Source organism: Buteo buteo, chromosome 23 (assembly GCF_964188355.1).
Source record: "Buteo buteo chromosome 23, bButBut1.hap1.1, whole genome shotgun sequence".
NCBI lineage: Eukaryota > Metazoa > Chordata > Aves > Accipitriformes > Accipitridae > Buteo > Buteo buteo.
Genome location: NC_134193.1, coordinates 22,149,402 through 22,172,733, shown reverse-complemented (window position 1 = coordinate 22,172,733; position 23,332 = coordinate 22,149,402). Strand labels below are relative to the sequence as shown.

The window sequence follows — 23,332 nt, the reverse complement described above, 5'->3', positions numbered from 1 at the left end:
CAAGTGGGTATGATGACTTGTCTATAATTTGATGAACTATTGTATGTATCAGTTAATTACTACAAGAATGACTGAGGTATGCATGCTTGCAAGCTGGTACTTATGCAGATTGCTACTTCTATTCTGCTGGTAATTTTTCTTTCCACTGGCATTGAAACAGAGTCTATAATGAAACGAACAATCTTTATACATTTATAGAAACTATAAAACTTTTATGGCAGTCTTTATATAGAAACTAATGGTCTTTCTTGTACAAAGTCTATGAGCATTGTAGAAACATTGCACACAGGGAAAAATAAAAAGCACCCTTTCTTTGTGTCATTGTAAGACTTGTGTGATTGGAGAGTATTTACAAAGTGCTGGCCATAAATGAAGCATAAACCCCCCTATCTTGCAAAATCTGTGTGCACTAAGAGGACTTAGTTGCCTGAAGAGGGATGATTATAATCCAATTTGATATTTCTGAATTGCACATAGTATTCTTAGTATAAAGTTTTTGCCTTACAGGTTGCATACACTGCACGACAAAACCTGTCTTAAGAGTAATTTAAAATAATAGCTATCCTTTCAAAAGTAGACGAAGAAGTTGGATTGGAAAGGTTGAGTAATTAGTCATTTAGAAAATCTAGAAAAGTAGTTATAGTATTCTGAAAGCCACTTTGTGGTAAAACCAAGGCAGTGTAAATAGTAAATATATGAAGTATTTGATATTCACTTCTGAAGCATTTGATACTCTCAGTTTGTATAGAGCTATCATACTGCATCATACAGGGAGTCTTTTTAAGTGAAAGCCTAGTAAAAGTTAATGTAGGATAGTTATAAACATTTTCCTTGTACAGTGACCCCTATTGACGAGGTAGTGGTAAAATAGCAGCATGAATGGAAGCCTTTGTATGGGGTAGGCAAGCAGTCTGTGTAATGTGTAAGGAGATCACCTTGTACCTTATGTGCAGATAGTACAGCTGCTGTTTCACTGAAGCATTCTGGAGACGACTTACCCTATGAAGACAAAGCTGGGTTCTTTGATTCAAGTCCTGAGAGATAGTGGACAGGAATAAACCATGGGCTTTGACTATAGAACTGAGTATTTTCTGATTTCAGAGTATTTTTCTAGACTAGATGTGTATCGTTTAATATAGGAAAGTGAAGAAAATATATATTCCTCGTTTGCTCTTGTTCTGTCATCCTTGTTGTGTGGTACAAATTGTTTTTTCATTACCTTTTCTTTAGGAAAAGGAGGGAGGGAGGTGGGAGGCCGGTTTTTCTTATGTATTTCTATTTGTGCCTTTTATGTGCTTCTCTAGTATCATTTAATTAGTATAAAAAAAGCAGAACCTCTTCAAATCTAATGTCACTGTATATGTAGTAGGGTATACTATCCTTCTTCTAAGTGCATTACAAGGCATTTGTGCTAAATAGAGTTGCAAACCTTGAGAAATACATGGCAAAGATGATTTGCATCTTAATAGAACCTCTGACATAATCTGTTCATCCAAGTTCCATTTTAGAATTGAAGTTAGTAAATCTAAGGATTATAGTAGTTTTCTGATGAGAGAATTCAGCCAGAGTATATATTTAACAGACTAATAAAATAGCTGGTTTTATTAATCCATCAGATCTGCACGGAATTTCACATAGCATCATAGCATTCTAGGTTTCTTTATTATTTTGTGTGTTTATTTTACTACTACTTGGTGATTGGCTGCAAAAATCATTGCAGTGGATTTGTGCAAAGCAAAATAGTAGGTCAGTCTTTAAGTATCCCTGAAAAAAGTTAGTCCTGAAGTCTAAGGCATGCTGAGTGAGAAAGTACTCAAAACTATTTCTGTCTGGGGTTTTTTGGTTTGGTTTGGTTTGGTTTTTTGTCTTTAAGTTAGTCATCTAAGTAGCTACTCCATTTGTTCCTGTCTATGAAAGAGCTGAGGTGGAGATGCTGTTTTCCCTGTTTGTTGCATCACTGATAACATTAGTCAAATGTTTTCCCAGTTATGATATCTGTATTCCAGAAATCATGGTGCTGGGCAGGAGTGGTGAAAGTGCAGAAAACAAATCGTAATTAACTGCCAATTAATCTTTTGAAGGAGCCCAGGAGTTGTCTTGAGTTTGGCCTGAGAGTACCTGAGACAGTTTTGGACTTCAAAGTCTGTGTGCGAAAGCCATGTCAAAAGCCAGTGTCCAGAAGTTAGAAAAATTCTGAATAGAAACAGAGGAATAATTGGGTTCAAGTGTGATGAAATGTAGTTCAAACCACTTTCTAAACAATTTCAGTTTTCTTTCATGTAAAATTTGAATCAATATTGGAAGTTCAATAAACACAATTTGATTTCACCGCAAATTATTCAGATGAGTGCAAATATTACTGGATACAATCGTATGGCCTTTGTTATACAAGAGGTCAGACTAGATGATCATAATGGTCCCTTCTGGCCTTAAAAATCTGTGAATATATGAATAATTTAAAACCTGTCCTGCCAGCCCTTATTCGTTGGGGTAGTCATATTAAAATCCTGTGGGACTACTCGTGTGAGTAAAGGTTGTGGGATCAGGCCTAAAGTGAGTAATCATTATCACTTATGTTTAAATTTATTGATAAAACTATAAAATATTCACTTCAAGTAAAGATGGGTTTCTTTAAAATGGGAGATGCTTATGCAATAATATTCTCCTTTGGTTTGTTAAGCCAGTCATTATCAAAATAGTTTAGAAAGTTCTTTTGTTTCCTTCTCTTGAACTATTCAATTCTATACTGGTGCTATTGATCAATTCATAAACAGTTTTAAAAATATTGTTTAAAAACTTGTAAAATGTAGGAAGTATCTTTGTTTTGTTTAAAGATAAAATAAAATTCAAGCGCCTAACAATATGGTGGGTATAGGTATATTAAAATTGTTGGCAACGCTTCTCAATGCATGTAACGGTTTTCCTTGCTATGACTGATTATGTTGATGTTTGTATGTACAGGAATACTGGGAAGTACTATCCTTTGCAAACAGTAGAATTTATTTTGAAATATGACTAAAATGAGTATCAGCAGGTAAGTGGTGTCATCAAGGTTAGAGTTATGAATCAATCTGAGATATGCCATGTCTTATACTTTAACAGTCATAAAGTAGTTAAACAATTTCTCAGTGGATTAGAGATGACTTTTAAATCACGAGTTTAATGGGATGACTTAGTTATCTAGCTTAAAAATGTGAATTGCTGACGTCTAAGACTGTTTCTGAGACCATGCTACTAAACGAGCATTGATAATACTCTGTCTTGCAGTGCTTTTCCCCCTTAATATGTTTTCTGTTGCTTCTTTAATGTAGCTGTACTATTTTAACAAAGTAAAGAGAACGTTTGCTTTGTAGCTCCTAAAGTTGTCATTAATGCTTCAAAGTTTCCTGAGCACGTGGAAGAGGAAACAGTTCTTTGGATTCTTGCTCTTGCAACGTGTCTGCCCGTACCCCAGTGTATAAATGCATTAAAAAAAAATGTGATAAAGAAGCTAAAGCTTCACTGAAGGTGCTGTAAAGACAAAAGGCAAGTGGGAAGTAAAGGTATATTATTTTTTTTATTTGCAGAGCATCCTGTGGCATGTAAAAGAGCATCAAACCAGACGAAACAGCTTGTGCTTTGTTATTTAAATGGATCATCTTGAGTTCTTGTAGCCAGGTGCTGGTGCATGTAAAGGGTAGGAAAAGGAGTTCTAGAAGATTGCTGTCCCTTTGCTTGCATTGATTTCCAAGGTGGCAGGAGACTTCCATGACTTACACTCAACAGCAAAGGGACTTCCTAGAGTTTGGGTTTGAGGCAATGTGGATGGAAAGATAACTTTCGGTTTTCCTAGCTAGAGAGTCTTGCTGTGTGTGATACTTACTTTAAAGTAGGCATGACCTTTTATTTCCTCCACACCTCACACCCCCAAGTGATGAACTGTAGAATCACATAATCTGTCCATTCTTTTCAGGAGGAGGAATTTTATATTAAAATGTTGTTTCTCAGTGAAGTCAGATGGTGATTTGTTACTTCAGTAATAACAAGTATTCAGTTGTAGTCATCTGCATGGCTGTCAAAACCCTGTGCCCTCTGTAGATTAGAGAGTGTAGGCATGGAGTGCCCTGTAGAAGACACAACACAGAAGACGTGTGTAGGAATGCCAGTGGACATATGAGTGCTAAATGGCAGGTATACTGAATTCCAAGTTACTATAACATAGCAAAATAGTAGAATGCATGTCCTGGAAGATATATGTTTTTTAATACTTTATACCTTAGCTGTGGAAGAAAACTAGTCTATAAGAGTGTGTATAACTGGAATTTTGAGATTTTTACATATTTTAATTTCCTAGTACTGCATTTTTTTCATAGCCATAATTGTGAGGTCTGTGTTGGCATACTTGCTATTGGTTTTAGTATAACTTTTAAATAATGTTATAAATAGTGCAAAGCATATAGATTGCATAATGCCTTAATTGAATTTCCCAAATTATTTTGCATGCATTATTCTCTGTTCTTTTTTTAATTTATTTTTTAAAGGAATTATTGGAAAGTAGCCCAAAAGAAAGGATTTCTTGGTGATTGATAGAAGACATTAATTGATATTCACATACTCAAATTTTCACATGTGTCTGGGCAGCAGCGTAGAACTGGTGGCATATTATAGAGAAAAGTTGGAAATTATTCTCTGTTAACCCAGGGAAGTCCAAAGTTCTTAGCTTTGTAGTTGGAAAACTTAAGTTCAGTCATCTTTGTACATATCAGCTGTCATTTCTTCAAGTAAAAACCACTTTCCATGACTAATGAATGTTTTTACAGTTTTCAGGTTTTTAATCACTATTTTCTCTAGCATATTCTCGTATTTGGAAATCTAAAAGTTGTGAAAATACTGATAAATTTGAAAAGCTCTATCCTCTTATAACCTTCAGTTATCTAGGGTGATCACTGACTCTATCTCATCTCTGCAAAGTTTAATGTTAGAAAAGTTCTTCTTTCCCTGGGGGCACTAGTGTCCTCATCATATATCATCATTTTCTCCTTCCTTCTCCTTTAGAGAATTCTCAAATAGGTATGATGTGAATGCAAGTCTGAGAAACAGGTACTCCTGAATTTTAAAAATTGGTCAGCTGTTGCCCCCTTTGGGATAGTTTTTCAGTTTTCTTATGTTTCCTCAGCTGCAAAAAGTAGATAATACCTGTGTAACGGAGTTGTTAAGTAACTTGTTGTTATTAGTGATTAGCTTTAAAGCTCTTTCACAGTAACGTGTTCTCTCCAGCAGTAAGGAGGATCTTGGTCATAGCAATTAGAAGACTTTTGTGAGAAGGCAAATCCATGAATTATATCAGTTTCTGGTATTTGATAACACTGTGCTAGGTATATCCATGGCATTTTTCTTAGCAGAAATGTTTAGTTTTTAGGTAACAATTCTAAAAGTGTTCTTCTGTTTCCTTTTTAAGTACAATGGCATGATGAAACTGTTTTTCTCATTACTTCTCAGGAATTATGTATTTTGGTTAGGATTCCCAGTCTGTAGCTGATTTCCTGCTAAGGATGTCACTTAATGGAGAATTTATGATATGGAGCGACTAATTGAATTCAGTATACACTCTAATATTCTCTTTGGTAACCAGCGCAGGAAGAAGTTGGAGTCTGATGTTACTCTCTCACACTTCTTAATGCTTTGAATTTCTATAAAAGTTCTTGTCAGTGAAATGACTTAATTTAACAGTGAGAGGTAGTAGAATTTCTGTAATATGGAAATGGCAGAAAAGTGATACTGAAGTCCTTCTTTGCACACAGGCAGAGAAGTTGGTGGCAAATTCTTACCTTTGCTTCTTAACCATAAAATTCTGCTGTTATCTTTATTTAAACTGTTTTCAACATTGCAAGTTTCTTCACATCATTTTCTTGAGCAAAGGACAGGAGTTGATTTTTAATGATATTTACTATTCATTGAACTAAGTTTTTTGTTTGTTTGTTTGTTTTGGGTTTTTTTGCTGGTTGTTTGTTTATAACATCCTAGTGATTAATTTTTCCTTTAACTTGGTTTCCTGTCTGTTGTGCCTGGATGCTGCAGAAGTGTATAGGAAAATTTGTACCCAGCTAGAAGAGATTACAATCTTTAAAAGCCAGAACTGGGTTTTTTGGTTGTGGTTCCCGGTCCCTGTCCCGTCCCGTCCCCCCATCCCGTCCAGTGTCATTTCCCGCCCCCCCCCCCCCCAAAAAAAAAGGAATCTCCTGTTGGGGCTGAACTACAGTGCAGATTTATAAAGGTGTAATATAGTTACATGGGCAGGATTTGATTTTAGGTTTTAATTTAGGTTTGGAGCTCTGGTCCTTGTCTTTTAATGTATTATATTTGTGTGAATACATTCCTATGGTTTGCATTACCTCATTAGAGTAAAGATCAGATCTGGCCCAATCTTGTTGTGAACATGACTGAAAAATCTAATTGGAATAGTGCTGTCATAATAGTCTCCTGTGATTATAAAGTTTGTATTTGATAAACAGAGCTCATTTTCAGATACTCTAGCAGATACTGTGGAGTATTTACTTGCATATATTTTTAAAAAGGTTGGACAGTGGATAGTGCAGAAGTGATTAAGAAAGCATGATCTTGCCCATTTATGTAAACAGGGTATTTCTTTTGTGAACATGTCTTGTTAACTATCAGTTGCAGACCTTATTGGTGCTTCTTGAATAATTTGTTTAAACTATGCAGTACAGATTCCTTATTTTAGCACTAAGACTTACAAAGGCTTCTTTTAGCAGCCTTTAATTTTGTACTTATGTATGTGACATAGCCTGTGGCTGTGATCTCTACTGTGAATCTGCAGTTGTTTTGGGATGAAAGAAGAAGGCAGCTGGAAACTCAGTAGCTACATCTAGCTGTCTACCTAGAGAAGGCCTTGATTTCAAGTTTATCTAAACAAGCTCGACTAATCCCAACTATCTAGGGGGATCCACTGTCAAAACAAGCAGCATGGCCCTAAGGCAAACACAACCATACAGAAATGAAGGCTGGGACTTCCAATACTCCAATGACTGCATACTGGAGGCTTTTTTTCCTGAAAGAGAGTAAGAGAGGTAGAATTTGCATAATGCCTTTTCATTGGAAACTTTTGGAAAGCTGACAGAGGTCCAGCTTATAGCTCTGTAGCCACAATACAGAGTCTATAGGAGAATCCTTGAATGACCTAACCATATTGAAAGAAAAAATGAAAGCATCGAAGTATAGCCAAGTGAGTGTGGAAAAGAGGGCTGCTGCATTGTCTAACATCTGCTCTACTTCTCGTTAGTTTTGTTCTTTGGTATTCTATGTGGACTTTGGAGAAACCTAAGACAGCCTAACATGAATCCTATAATCTTCCTTCTGAATATTTATGTAGTGTGCCAGCCTCTAAGCTGTCCTTTGCATCTTCCTACTTCCCCCTCATTTTCATGCTCTCAAATGAGGCCAACATTTCAAAAGCTAAATAAATGTTTGTGAATGTTTATAAAAGATTTGCATAAATTTGTCCTTGTTTGACAAAGATCACTTTTTTCTTATGCCAGTTCTGAAATTTTTTAAAGGTTTCAGTGCTTGTCTTGACAACAAAGTCCTGCCTCAGAGAACAATGATTGCTGATTAAGTGGGTATGCAGTTGTAGCTGAATAGAGTATTTGAGATGTCCTCTAAAAGGGCCAGTCATCTTAAGCCAGCATTATAATATTTAACAAATGTTAACCAAAGTATATATTTAAAGCTTTGTTTTTGATGCAATATACCTGTGCAATTGACTTATGGTGTGAGAAATATGTGATTATCTTTTCACAGCTTATAGTGCTCACCTAATTTTTCCTAAATGTGGAAGTGAAGATATTCCTCATTTTTAGTCACTAAATGTTTAAAATGTATTTAATTCAATTAGTATTCTAGCTTTCTGATATTGACACTTATCTTTACCAATTGATCAGAGTTGATGCACATAATTGGACCTGATTTTTAAATTATTTTTTTTTTTGTGCTTGCTTGTATAATTTTTCAATTCTTTGTGATTTAAGACTGGAACAATTATTCCTACAACAGTAGCTGTAGATTTTTTTTGTTTTTATTTAGCATGTTAGCTAAAATCCATTTGTCTTCAAATAAAACTAAATCTTAATTTTATTGGAGGAGGTTTAGAGACATTTATTGAGGAGACCTCTTTGAAAAACTGCTTAAATATTTAGTTCAGCTTTACTTTCAGATTTTTTTCTACTGGAAAAAAAGTAATAGTCATTTGTGTTCTTTTGTTCTATTAGTTGAGAGGTTGAAGTTGTCATTAAGGCAAAAACTAGAGCTACTTCTCTGACACAGTTTTTATCACATCTGCTGGGCCTGTGTCCCAAGAGGAGCTGTGCAGAGCAGTGAATTCAGCGTAGGCCCATTATCTACTGTTTTTGCGTATGTTGTAAAAGGACTGAGACCTCAGGGAGGCTTGGAGCCTCCTCCCGTGTAATGTCCAAATCAGATTTGAAGGACTGGTGGCAGGAAAGCTTTGGCCTTGGGGTGTGAATTCTAAGAAACAGAGTCACAATTAGGTTTAAAAAATTCAGGGATTTTGAGCTTTATCTTGAAATATGTTTTTAGTAATGCAAGTAGAAAAGTTGCCCATCTGTGCACATATTTTGTACGTTTAAAATATTTAAATGATAGCAAGCCTCAATATGCTTAGGAAATGTTATTTATCTCATGCTCTTCCTGTTACCAGGATTGTGTATATATGTGCTGGGTTTTTTGTTTGTTTTTAAAAAATAGCATTTTCCTGAGAACAGTTGGTTACCTTCAGTGAAATGATGTTATTTCATACTGGGTACTCTTCCCCTTCTGACCCTCATACAGGAAGAAGTGGCTTTTGTGCTCCCCTAATTCAAGCTTCATAATTGCTCAAAAAGAGCTAACGGATTTTTAGAACACTAAGCAAATGGATAAAGTAGTGCTGTAAAGTTGTATTGGAGTACTAATAGAATTAAAAAAGTAGAGATAAAACTAAGGTAATTTAAATTAATGCTATTAAGCAAATTATGCTCCTGACTTTTTGGGGTAGAACATTCTTTTAAAGAACTGATTAAAATTTAATTCTTAAAATATTTTGAGCATTATAAAAATTGGTAACGTTCAGTACTGCTATAAGAAGTAAAAAGATTTTGTGATAAAATCAATGCAAGATGAAATTTGACATGAAGATTTTAAACGAGCAATGATTTTTTAAAAAAGAATCTGTGTTGTAACAGTTTTCTAAAAAGTAGAAAAATCTTTAAAATCTAGAGAAATCTTGGTTTTGAGTTTATTGTTCTTTGCTTTCTCTGCTTTGTAATCTTGCAAAATCTCAGCTTTTTGTTGTGGCTATGTGACACTGGCCTTTGCATGCAGGATATCTTTCTAATTTGAGAAGTAGATTTTATAAGCTGCTTGAATTGGAATGTTTCTTCTGGTTTTTAACTACACAATTGCATGGCATTTGTTAATTGATAAGGGTAATCTGTAGTAATAACTTCAGGAAAATTTGATGTAAGATCATAGAAACTGACACTAATAATAAATGCAAATTAAAGTTTAAATTTTCAAAACACAGGATGTACTGATCCCTGTTTGTTACTCATAGCTGTGTTCAAGTTAGTGGTTGAATTTTTTTGTGCTGGCACTGCTTTATTACATTTATATTCTTTAAATAAAATTTTAAAACATGACTACATTTCCTCATCCATTGTAAGTAGTTGCTTTGTAAAATGCTTGAAGTAGTTATCAAAACTTGTTACTGAGGTACTTACTGTTGTGCAGAAAGATGTTCCCTTTCCTAGGCAAAAGTATATGAATTTCTGACCAACTCTGGATAGCTAACAGAATTTATGGTGTTCTAGATTGTTCTGTACTTTTTCTTTCACCACTTTTTGGGTTTTAAAGAGAGTTATTGTCAGGTTTAAGTTGGTTATTTGGGTCCGCTGGCAACTTTTTAAATTCTTAAACCTGTTGTCCCTTTGCAGTGGATGATTTAATTAATCATTAGCTTAAAATTATTCAAATAGATTACTTAAATGTAAGAGCAGTTTACAGTTTTGTGGCTATAGGGTAGATAAATGTACAACCCAAATTTCAAAGTAATTGGATAATATTTTGCTTCAGTTAATATCTTAGCACTCTTATGCTATATTAAGATTTTTGTAATGTTTGAATTTGAAGTTGTTACTTAGCAGAAGTAAAATAATCTATAGTTGCTTGCTGGTCAAGTCAGGATCCTGTTACCTATTCTTACCTTCCTTGATCCCATAAGGCTGGCTGTCATTGTTCTCTTCTTAACCCTCGTTGCTCTCCAGCTTCTCCTCGTTCCTTCATCAGTCTGTTGATGTGTTCTTGAAACTCTCTGGGTGTCCCTCCATGCGAAGAGGATGGATTTCATGTTTGTTTTGTGGATTCAGATGGTATTTCAAGCTGGTTAAGATGAAAACTATTTGTATTTCCACTCTCTCTGTTTAGCATTTCACTTAGAGCAACCTCACCTATACTTCACCTCTGGTTTAAGGTCAAGGAAATAAACCAGCATTCATCTTTTTCATCACTGAGTCATCTCTTCTCTCCATGGAAAACTCATCTTACTTGCAATGCTCCATTCTCTTGTAATATTTGAATTGTCCTTCTGTAAAAATGTATGTGCTTTCCGTAATATGGTTGTGGGGTTTTGGGGTTGTTGTTTTGTTTTGTTGGTTTTTTCCCCCCCCATGATCCACAGCTAAAGGTCTTGTCTGTACTCTAGGTAGTCTTTTCAACTTCTTCCTGTTTTTCCTCAGGTTTCCCAATAGGCTTCCAAATACAGGTCCCGAACCTGTTGGTTTTTGTGGTTTATTGTTTCCCTTCTCTGACTCACATCAATATTTGAGCGTCTTGCCTTAATCATTCATCGTTTTTCACAGATTGCCTGTATTTTAATTTCATTTCTCTCCAACTTCTACTTACACTTCTTGTTCCACTTTGAATGTCTGTTGTATCGTGTGTCTTTCTAAGAGTAGATTGTTTGCATTAGACCATCAATTTGTATATCACTTTATCAGTGCAGTTTTATTTAATTGTAGCTGCAGCATGGCATTATTTGTTACCGATGTTCATTTGAACAAGAGAAATAAAGCAATCCTGTATATTTAAGAGGCTCTCAAGTTCTTCCATTGACTTGGTAGTGGGAGCATACGGTGAAACGTTTAAAAATAAAAATAAAGACTTGAGTTAAGATACAGCTTGCACATTAAATTCACAAATGAATATGCAAAATTTTTCAGCAATGTTAAGCTTTCTTCACTATTTCATCTCAATATATAGATAATTCGGGACATAAGCCAAGTGTGTATTGTGTGTATTTAACAACCTTGCTTTCCATACGCTTTTCAAGAATATCTTGTGTGTGTGTGTGTGTGTGTGTAGGAAATCCTTTTAGAGACTGCCTCACCTTCATAAATTGCTATGTGACACAAAAGGCCTGAACACTGTATTCCTACCTCATTTATTTTGAAAACTTTGCTACTGAAACCAAACTTAATCAATGAGCTCTGTGTTGTCTCCGATAAGTTATGTACTGGCTTTATTGATTGGGAAGGATTTTAGAAAACCCATGTGGGGTTTATAATGTCAGCAGTGTTTTGATTATGAAAAGAGTTGGAACCTTGGGACAAGGAACCAGGTGGTGTATGTCCTAAAGCCACTGGTGACACGGCTGGGCTGAATCCCTCAAGGGACACAGTTCATGCCCTGCACTTTAACTGTGGTGACTGGCTGCTATAGATGCACTTTTTGCTCATTAAAATGTTAAAAATCAAACTGCATGTAAAAAGATTTGTGAAAATATAAACTTGGGGATTGATCCAGAAAACTGGCATGTGATACCCTAGAGACACTGGTTTCAGCTACTGGGTAATTTACGCTTATCAGCTGTGTGTCCTGGATTGTTTTGGGATTTTTTTTTTCTTTTCTTCTTCTTTTTAGGGGGTTTTGCTTTAGAGGCATTTATGTAGGTTTTTCTTTAAGAAAATAGGCATAGGGGAATAAAATAAGAAAACAGGCTATTGATACTACCTCTGTGTTTCATGTCCGGTAAAAACATAAAAAGGATTATAAGATGCTGACATGGAGTGATTCTAGGTTTGGTTTTGTTATAGTTTTTGTTTGAAATCGTAAAGAAATTACGATTTTTCTAGGTCATAAGTAACCACTCACCTGTACAATTGGTAGGAAGTTGTATATTATATAGACATTGCTAATCTTTCAAACTGAGCAGTATTTAAAGGGAAGGTGGGGGGGAGATGCATTACATTCATAGTAACGAGCTTGCAACTTGAGCAAAAAATGAATAGTTCTCCAGTAATTGTATTTCTTACTTGCAAAAGATCAGTACATGATCTTTTATATATTTTTTTAATAGTTTAAAAATATGTCTGTGGCTAACCTGTACTAGTCTCAATTTTTTAGTTCTAAATCAAGGCGGATAAGTATATGTATATGATGACTTGCAAATTATGTCCAATAACATTATAAAAGCCACATAATAATATCACTGTAAAATCTTTCTTTAAAAGGCAAGGCAATGTATAGTGGTACGGATTCAATGTATTGCCTCTTTAAGTGAAAATTTCATTTTCTGTGTTTAGGAAGTTCTATCAAGAAACAAGTGCAAAATAAGTTCTGAGTAGTACACTTATCCTACAATAACACAATGCTGATGAGATGATAAAGTGTTTTAGTATGTGAATGTTTTTACTTTCAGTTACAGTAATTATTTAAATCATCAAAATAATGGAGACAATATATTCTGCCATTTTGAGGTGACTGATGATTTCTTATCTTTTAACGCTCTTTTATTTCAGAATTCTATGTAGGAGCTACATGGCTTTGTTTTTAAAAGATAGATGTGCAGTCATTATTTTGAGGACAATTTGTATTGATAAGGCCGATAATAATATAGGCACTTTACGCTCCTGCAAATATAATTTTGATTCTTTTAAAATTCTAGGGGGTTTGTTGCTTTGGTTTGGTTTGGGTTTTTTTTAAAATATTATGCATTAAGATTTCAGTTGTGGGTAAAGGATAACTGTGTAATAGCTAAAATTTTTCAGGATGTAGTTTTTGCACACAAGCAATCGGAGTTGTACAGCAGACGGTTGATCCTTGGGGAAGTCAGTGAGATTCTGCACAAGGGTGAACCCAATCACATTAATGAGGTCTTTACTATAAAGGCATTATTTTGTATCAAAATACATATTTCTGCAGAGTTTACTCTGAAACTTATATAGCTCCTTTCCAAGTTCCCTGCTGAAATTGAAAGGAGGATACTTCTTTGCTTTACATGGCATTCTTCAATAGATCCTTTCTTGTTCTTTAAAAACAGGAGGTTGTTAAATAATCTATCAATAAACTGTCAAGAAGTCAAAGTTTCCATATCTGTTTCTGCCTGAAATCTTAAGAACTTGCCACATTTTAGTTGTCAAGAAACCTCCAAAGAAGAGTCTATGAGCAGTTGAGCCTGAAACCATTGCTAAGAATGGGATGTGCTTATTTGAATTATGTAGGAGGAACATGTTCTTGCAAGGGAGTCAATATGTTTTCTGCTTCATTGAATAGGTTATTAGATTGATGTAGTTTATTTGTTGAATGATGGCATTGGTTTTAGAAATAAATGAAGCGAGAAGCATCAATTTAGTTATTGATAATTTATTGCTATTGGTCAGAAAAGTGTTGAATTTATTAGAGGGTTTGTCATTTAGTCAGGGCTATCTTGTTTCAGCTGAAAGCAGAAATATAGTTTACATTTCAGGTCCTGAAATATTTAAAGGTGAAGGAGAATGAACAATGAATTGGCTCGTAGTAAAGGTCTGCAAACTGGTTAGACATTTATGGTGGGTAGTGGATTATAGAATTCAAATTTTGAATATTATAGAATAATATAATATAAATGGATTACTTTTGTCGATGAACACAACTGTTTTGGGACTAACATGTTTCTGGTTTTGCCTTTTTAATGACTGTATTTGTTTAAAGTTTTAAAATTGAAAATGATTAATTGCTGATCATGTTTTCATTTTTCATATTCATTCTTTTTATTTGATATTATGCAAAGGCTATACTTAAAAGTTTCTTTGTGTTGCTGTTTTACAACTTTTAGAAAATGGTTTGTGGGCTAAACAATTTGTATGAATTTTAATACACGTTATTTTAATCAGTCTTTTAACACTCAGATTTTCTTTCCAATAGCAGTAGGCAACGTTAAACATTCCTGCTATGAGACCTATTGGCTTTATCTTTTGTTATTTATCTTGCTGATGTTAGGAAGTATTCTCTAATCCCCCAGACCTCTGTTCCTAGGTAACAGTCAAAAGCTGTGCCAGCAGAAGTGGTCCTGCCAGGCCAAACCCATGTGGTTTGGTGTTATTCACTATGATCCATATGGTCAGGGTAGAGATTGTCCCTAGAGAGGTGTTAACACTCAACAACCCAACCTCCTCCTACTCTTTGGAGAATTGCTGGATGGCTCCTGCTGCCTGCCCATGTGTGAATCTTGATTAATTTTTCATTTTTAATGAAGTTTGATCATGTTTATTATTTCACATGATTGACTGCCTGGTACTCCTTCCATGTAATTGATAAAGCCCATATTTCTTCATCTGTCTCTTATTTCTTCAGGGCAAAGTTGTGAAATTGTGTGATGTGGTTAATATTAGATTTATTGGTCCCACTAGATGTATAAATTATCTCTTTTTCTCTCCACAGGAAGTTCTACAGACTTTGACCAAGTTTTGTTTCCCCTTCTATGTGGACAGGTAGTGTTAGCTTTTCAAACTTTACAAGAAAATAAGCTTGTCAATAAAACCACTGTAGAAAATAAAAACCATACCATTCTTAACGTTCTGTCTGCTTGACTGTGATTTAAAGCACCCAAGTGCAAATTATAGTCTTAGAATCACTTTTTCCTGGGGTTTTTATGGGCACCATCAAAAAAAAAAAAAAGTTTTAAAAGTTTGAGCTGTTCAGTGGCAGCAGTAAGAGTGCATTTTATTTTACTTCCACGTAATGGTTGAATGTGAAAATGCTTAGGTAGTGGTTGTCAAATATGCATATTAATATCAAAGCTTTGTGTGAGTATGTATTTTATTTCTTAATTGCCAAAATCTGGGCAGAACAATGAAATAAGTGCTTTACATTTAAAGGCCTTTTGCTGGAATGCTGGTGGTTTACTTGGTGGCTCCTTAATATGGCTTCTAATTTGGGGGGGAAAAATTGTAAAGTAAGTTACAGTGGATTTGATAGGAGCTGAGAGTATTTAATTCTTGTAATTTAGAAAACTCCAGAACTTACTTAGTTTTTTTTAGTTTTGCTTTTACTGTGAGTTATTTTTGATGGTTTTATGAAAAGAACAAGCACTGAAATTTAGAAAGGATGCATTACTGCTCACATTATCTATAAGCATCATTGAATTCATTAGAATCACTTGTCTTAGGTCAGCTAACACACTGAATGGTTTTGATTGATGAAATTGACCTTAACTGTGATTAAGCTGCTAGAAATCTTTTTCTCATTTTAGTGAAATCTGTGATATTTACAGTAGAAATTGATTTTCTTTATAAATCAACATCCATTTTTAATATCACTTCTGGTTTGAGCCATTGTTCAATTTTTTTTTTTCCTTTCATTTTTTTCCCCCATCCATAGGCCAGCTTGTGTTTCTTAGTTATCTTGCAATACTGTTCACTAGTTTCTATGAATGGAGATGAAATCTCACTATGCTTATCTGGAGATAGGAGTCTATGTAATAAAACCACTGCTACACTTTGTCCTCCAACATAGTAATCTGGGCTTTTGGAGGAAGCTGAAAGCTTGAATGGATCATGCAGATGATATGTTCTTTCAACCCTCCAGGTGGTTCCTGCAGATCAGGGTTGAGAGACATTGGTGAGGCACTGCTGGAGACAGCTATTATTACCAGTGCCTCTGCTGTACCTGATTTGTACATAAAAAGAGAATTTGAATATCCTGGGCTGTCAACATGAGCTACTTAACCAGTGCTTGTTGACTCGGATGACCTTTAAAAGCCACAAATTTGTCTTATAATTTGGAATCACTTTTTGCTGATTATCTTTTTGCTTTCCTAAGGGGAGAGAGTAGGGAAGTACTTATATTTTTCTCATGTATGTGTTTCTGCTAGAAATATTTATGCTTACTCTGTGTAAACTTATTGTACCTAGGGGTTTTGTTTGTTTTGCTGTTTTTTGTTTTTCCCCAGCAATATACCATTTTGAAAGGTAAGAACACTGAAACCCCATATGGGGTGCATTTCTGGATTCCCTTGTTTGACTGAGTATCACAGTCACTGAAAAGACTGTAAGCCAACGATTTTGAACATAAAGGAGAGATTGTAACCCATAGCATACTTAATAATTTAAAATGAAGAATGGACTTTCAATAGTCCAGAAGGTAGAGGACATCCAAGTTAAGGATATGGCAGCTGAAAGAGATGTGTGTGCTACTTCTCTTCCTGATGTAAAAATACAAACACAGGCGCGCGTGCACACATAGATGTGTGCGTAAGTATATATATAAATAAATACTTGTAGTCCTCCATGATCTAAATTTGACTTAGCTTTGAACTGTGTGTGGGAATTAACCTGCCAGTTACAGTAAGAAGGTAAACAGTCTTATGTCACTGAATGCAAATGAATTTAACGTGACCATGATAAAGAGAAAAATAAAGTGCATCTTAAGTGCAAAATGTTCTTCATCCTTTAGCTACTTCCAGGTTTAGAACTGATCTAATACCTGTTCTTAGAGGCTATTTCTGGAACTCAACAAGTGATAAATTTTCACTAGTTGGTCTATTCTTTCCCTATTTACTGTTAACCAACTACTGAATATTTATTTATACATTTCTTATACTGCATTTAAAATAAAGTTATTTAAAGTAGTGAGCAGGTAGCCCAATAATGAAATTAGTTCAGACAATGCTTTAATATTCCCCTCAGTCTTCTCAGTAAACACTTTTTCTACTTTGAGATGAAAAGAAATTGCTTCTAGAAGAAATACTGTCTTCAGTTATGTGTCAGAAAGGTCCTTACAGTTGTGTCTTACAGAGTTGACTAGCACTCTTTAGTGGGATTTTATCCCTCTCTATGTGCCTGAAAAGTGGTATGTTGGATCAGATCTCCAGTTACTGTAATTCTTAGTCCTCAGGGTGTTTTTTTAAATATATATTGTTTTGTTCATTCTGGACAAAAAGAGCGAGAAACAAGTGGTTTCAGTAAAGGCCTTCCAAATACTTAGGTACTATTCCCAGTTAACTAGGTTGCCTTGTTGTTAGTATTTTAGTATTAGAATCTCTCTGCAGTGTTGGGAGGTTTTAAAATTATTCTTCTTAATATAACAATGGAGATACTGGCTCATTGTTCAGATAACTTAGGAACATGCGTTAATACCTTCTGCTGGAATAATATTCTGGGTAGGATGTCTCTTTAGGATCTGTGGAAAAATTATCAGTATGACTTACGATGAAGAGATACTGATACAAATGATCAGAAATGTGTAGTCACTAAAGAATATATGCTGCTTTTCCTTTCACCAGCTCAGAGCCCAAAGTAGCATTACCAGTCATAGAACTTAGGTTTTCAAGTCCTGCTAGAGTCATGTCCCCAGTTTATACCCTGTTTGTGAGGAGTTTTACTTGGGGAAATTTAACTTACATAACTACGTTCTGTGTTACGTGCAGTATTGTGCCAGGCTTTCAGTGGAAACTTCTTGATGGTAGAAGTGTTCTCAATGGTACTTGAGTTGAGTCTTGCTCTTCTGACTTTGATGTTGTAGATATATACCACTGTTTAACAAGTGCTGAGAAAGGACGTAAGTCTTCACCTACATGTGTGTCTCTTCTAAGGCTGCGTGTTTTATAAAGCAGGTGGCAAAAACTGAAGATGTACTGTTGCGTCTGCCAGATCGCTACTTCAAATGATGATAGGATGCCAAGATTTTGAGGCGAATCAAGATCTTCTGCATATCTGATTGTTCTCTGTGCTGAAGGTTTTGGCACTCATTGACACAGACTCTTAAGTCTTTTAATATTGATTCTTTTTATATATATTGTTGCCAGTGGTCAAAAATGACCAAGGACTAGTTGCCCTTTCCTTTAGGGAGTGTACTGTGAGTTTTCTAATCTTACAGTTGCAGGATCAAGGCAGAGGCTATTCTCCAACTGCAGGAGTGAAGAACTCCACCTCAGTCAAATTTCATATTAGGATTAATTTGTGTTAGTCAGATATAGCTAGTGATGGAGGATTTTTAAGAAATCACTCTTCCTCTCTCCCCTTCCCTCCAATCCTAACTTCTGTCTGCCCATTTAGAGGTGAGATTTATGGTGCTTCCATCCTGCTAGGCTCTAAATAGACCTTCTTCCCATTTGAAAATAGAGCTATGAATCTTAAGTCTTGATATTAAGATCCTAGGAAAAGCACTTTTTTGCATTGGGAAGTTTATCCTTCCATGTGAAGAACTGGTAACTGAAACTTGAGCAAGACCTCTCAGACATACTTAGTTTCTGCACATCACATAAATGCAAGAATCTTTAGGTTTACTTTGGAGGAACTTACCAATGTGTCACAATTGCCTGATAAACAAGCTTCTCCCTGCTGCAAATGAAGCATGTTTTTTTTTCCCCGTTCCGTAATTTTAATTGTCAGCTAGAATGCTATTTCTCACACACGCTCTGCTCTCAACCTTGTTAAAATTAAGCATATAATCCCCTTTTAAAACACCATACTAAAATCACCATAGTAACATTACATCCAAGCTTTACAGATAAAACACAACACCCATAAGGGATTTTTTGGTATCCCCTAGCAGCTCAGTATGGTTTATGGAAATGGTTGCTCTGTTGACATTTAGATTTTGGTAGGATGATAGTACTTACACTGTCTAATTCTCAGACTACTGAAATGTTTTAAAATATCTGTCTTTTTGTTCACCTGTGAATTTGGAGCACTTTTTCGTCTTCATCACTGCATGTTTTTCCTTCCCTGTTTGGATCCACTGGAGGATTCTTCTTTCTAAGATGGACAGTGACATCTTTCCAATCTGGATCCAACTTTTATTTCTGCAAGTCTATTTTTCTTTTTTTCTCTAGGCACTGACTGTATAATCTCCCACATAAATTGTTTATTGCATTATATATGGCATCATAGAAGAGAATATTTGCTCGCTTTTAAGGCTTGTGACTGTTAGTTAAATGGCCTTGAATTTAATGGGTTTTTTTTGTTGCTCTTGGTAGGACTGACTTGTAAAGATACACATGTAAATGCTAGTCTGTGTTCTCAGTAAACCTAAAATAAACTAGAACATAACCTGAAATAAGTGTTAATTTCATATCATTATGAGGTCTTGAATAGATCTGAAATTGGATGAAAAATCCTCTAATAATTACATTAGTCCCAGCTTCACCACTAAATGTCAAAATGTTAAGAGTAAAACTACATCTCTACAAACTGGGAGGTGAGTTGGGCTTGGTTCATATGGGATCTACTGTCACAGTACATAAGCGTTTGATTAACTTTAGACAAATGTGGGAATATCTCAAGAATGTCTTTCATTTTGTAATAACTAGCATTCAGAAAGTGCCATGCTTTAAATGTAAAGCATCTTATTTTGATCTTATTTTACTATTTTGAGCATCATCTAGTAGTGGTAAAGTACAGATGTGAATTATAGTATTTCTAAAGACATGAATTTTTAAATGCTGGGGTTTGGGTGTTTTTTTTTGTTTGTTGGTTTAGTTCTTGTTTTTTGTGTTGTTTGTGTTTTTGTTTTTGTGTTTTTGTTTTGGTGGTGGTGGTTGTTGGTTGTGGGTTTTGTTTTGTTTTGTTTTCCAAAACTGTGTTTTTCCAATTTGGGCAAATTTTCCTATAGTGATACTTTCCACTGTGGTGTGAGTAGGAGCCAACATCTAAGAATGTTATTAGTTCACTTGAGCTATTCTTGAAGAGCCGTTAAGTTCTTGCAGATGAGTCAAATGACTCTTAATTTTGAAAAATCATATAGAAGTCCTACAAAATTATTTTTATAGTCATGGCTGGCTTTAGCACAGTGTACTTTTGATTCTAATTTCTCTTTTCGTCCTTTGTACACTATTCTAGTCTTTCTTTTAACTGATTGCCTACCTCCTAAAGTAAAGGAGAGTCACTTGGCATGGTTCCAGTTGCTGAACATTTTGGAATGGTGTATCTGGCATACATACAAAATTGGTAGATGGATAGTAAAGCTTCTACAAGTCAATATCCAAGTGTTGAAGAAGCTTAGCATGTTATTAAACATTGCCTTGCTCTTGGAGTAAACCAATTCTCAAACAAAGAGTAATGAAATATTTTGGGTTATATGAGAGAACATGGGTTTGGTTTGTACAGTGTGTACTGCATTGAAGACAGTTGATAGTCATAACCATTTTCATTTAAAGATAAATGCATTTTTAGTATCCTCCCACACTTAAACGGGAAGAAAATCCCCCAAACCCTCTTGTCCCTCACCAAGCAACTAGTGTATTTAAGTTTCTAGAGGGTGTATACTCTCAAAGTTAATTTCTAAAAAAACTCCGCTGAAAGAGGAAATGTTATAGGTTCAATGACTTGAGTAGATACTTTTGACACAAAGTTAGCTCAGCATTAATTTTTTTCCTCTTACTCTCTTCATTTTCAGCCATGCAGTTAACCAAGTTGGGCAGAACTTTACATTTGTGCTTACAGACATTGACAGCAAACAGAGGTTTGGATTCTGTCGCTTATCTTCTGGGGCCAAGAGCTGCTTCTGTATCTTAAGGTAGGTCTGTGGTTTGGCTTTTGGCTGACTCTAGGAAACAGTGTTTGACTTTGCTGTGTTACACTCCAATTATAATTTCCAGCTGTTCAAAATTATTTTCCTATCTGGTCCTCAAAGTCACTGCTCTTCTGCAGAAGTGATGCAAAATATCTTGCACTTTGAGTTCCTCTGTAGATAACTGTATTTGTTTGTAGTCAATGTTCTTGAGTTAACAATGTGGAAAAAAAATGTCTCTCTGCAGTAATTTGATATGACATAGCATGATGGCAGCTGTTATCTTTAGCTGTCACAACTGATCTTGTTAAGACATTTTGTGGACATTTGTATATGCAAGTTTTAATAACAAAGCATCTGTTGGTAACTGCAAGAATGTCACTGATGCTCTCCACATCCTAAAAGTTTGTATCTGTGAGCTTTACTCTGTCCCGTTGAGGGTTTTGTGAAGTTTGTCATAATGAAAACTGCTAGTGGAAGTTGGGAACAATGCATTTCACATAGAAAGGGCAAAAAGGCTCTATCAGAGTAGTTTTTGATGACCTCCCACAGACATGTTGGAATACAGTCTGTAATTTTCTATTTACATTTGCTGCAAGAAATGATACAAGTAAAATCAGTTTTATTATCTACCAATGTATTAGTTCCATTAAGAACTTCTATGGGTTGAAGATTTCCACATGGCATCCGGCCTCTCTTGTGCTAAACAAATTTAAGAATGGTCGATCTTCTGCTTTCTGCTTTTTGCATGTTCATGAGAAATTGGAAGTTTCGGAGCAATGGCCCAGGTAGAGATAGCTCAGAGTTAACTGTATGAACAGCCAGGTAAGTGACTGAACAATTGCTCAAGCAATCACAGATGAGGACAATTTCCTCTATGAGCAATTGCAGACATCTGTCTCAGTCGCCTCTGGTTTGCTTTTCATGTGAGAGAATCCAGTGTAAGAACAAGAAGAACTTGTCTTCGTTCTATGAGTACTGTGTGTTGCATGTGACAGAATGGGACCTTCTGTATATATGTTATTGAATATGACCCCTCTGGAGAATTTCAGGTATAATGTTGCAAAATCTAAGAGCACCTATCAAGTACAAGGACACTTCTCATTTCATTGGGTTGCATACAGCAATGCCGTGGAATAGATTTTGCATTGATGTATGTATTTAAAATGAATGTCTGTGCCATTTGTGCTGGCACTAGACTGGTGAAGATACCAAAAGTTTGTTACCTAGTACTTCAGCATTATACTGATGGCAGTGATCTGCAAACTATGCCTTTACTAAGAAGCTTAATATTTGGAGAAATTATTGTGAAATCTACCAAAATTACTAACTAATTGCGTGGGAGGCAGAGTGACAGGTGTTTTCTCAGTATCTTCCTTCATTCTTTCTTTTCTCTAGTAGACATTTCAACTATTATTAGTTATGGCAATCCAGCAATGTGGACCGTATACTGAAGACAGGAAGGTATTTCCCTAGCTGTTTCCCCATAGCTGCTACCCTGTATAGTTGGGGTGCTGATTCACTCTCATGTGGGAAGTGTCTGGTTACATAAGGTAACTTTTCCTGATTAATGACAAATTAAAGGGGAAACACAGTTTAGAAAGAAAATGTGAATGAGGAGTAGTATGAGTCCCTTCTTGATCTCTCCTGGATAAGAGTTCTTTGCTGTCAGCTCCCTCATGTTGAGTGAATGCCAAGAAGAAATGGAGGAGTTATGTTGTAGTTAAATGCCTTCTGCTTCAACTCATAACCAAAAAAAAAAAGAGTTCCAGTGCAGTTACAGCAGTGGATGAATTGGGACTGAGACTCTTAGCTTCATTCCTATTGCTTCTTTCTCCTGTGAACTAATGAGAAAATGAAAGTTCATCATTAATCCAAGTGACTGTAAGTTTTAGAGGGTAATAAGGAATGTAGATCAGCATTACACAGATTCACTTGCCCTATTCCCCTGTAGTTTTCATAGTTTCGTTCCTGCTGTGCTTAGCATCACACGGATGTATGGAAATCTTTGATTAAGTTCAAAAATTGCATCTTCTAGGTGTTCTGTGATTTTCTTTTAATGTAGGACCACTGAGTCTGTCTCTCTTATTCCATTTCCTTTTTTCTTCACTTGATTTCTAGCTAATCATGAAACTACAATGATCAAATATTGTACGTAACACCGAGTTGTAGAGCGCTCTAGCATAGATGACTACTTTCTGCATTTCAGACAGCAGAGGGCGGACAGAAGCACAAAACAAGTGTCACAGATGGTCTGGTGGGGTTTTTTTGAGGTTCTAAGCAGTGAAGTGAGTTAAAAAAACCCCACAAGCTCACACACCACACATCAAAATCTCCTGGGTAACTTGGAATTCTGGACTACCTTTTTCAATGCAGTATGTTACAAAACTTAAAATATACATTTTAATTATTTTCTTTTCTAAATGATGAATGCATAGTTAGTTGAGAGCTAATGTCCAAGTCATCAAATTCTGAGTTCTAATTTGGTAATTTCAATATCCTAGTAAAATTTCCA

General features: G+C 35.4%; 1 protein-coding gene across 5 annotated transcripts in view; it reads left to right on the top strand.

Moving 5' to 3' along the window:
* The window catches only part of DENND1A (DENN domain containing 1A), a 217,196-nt gene that overhangs the window by 40,230 nt on the left and 153,634 nt on the right, over nt 1–23,332 (top strand). For all 5 annotated transcript variants that reach the window (XM_075054618.1, XM_075054615.1, XM_075054617.1 and 2 more), the window contains exons 4-5: nt 14,749–14,798; nt 20,704–20,823. In XM_075054618.1, the coding sequence (XP_074910719.1) occupies nt 14,749–14,798; nt 20,704–20,823 (170 nt within the window). The remainder of the gene's footprint in view (nt 1–14,748; nt 14,799–20,703; nt 20,824–23,332) is intronic.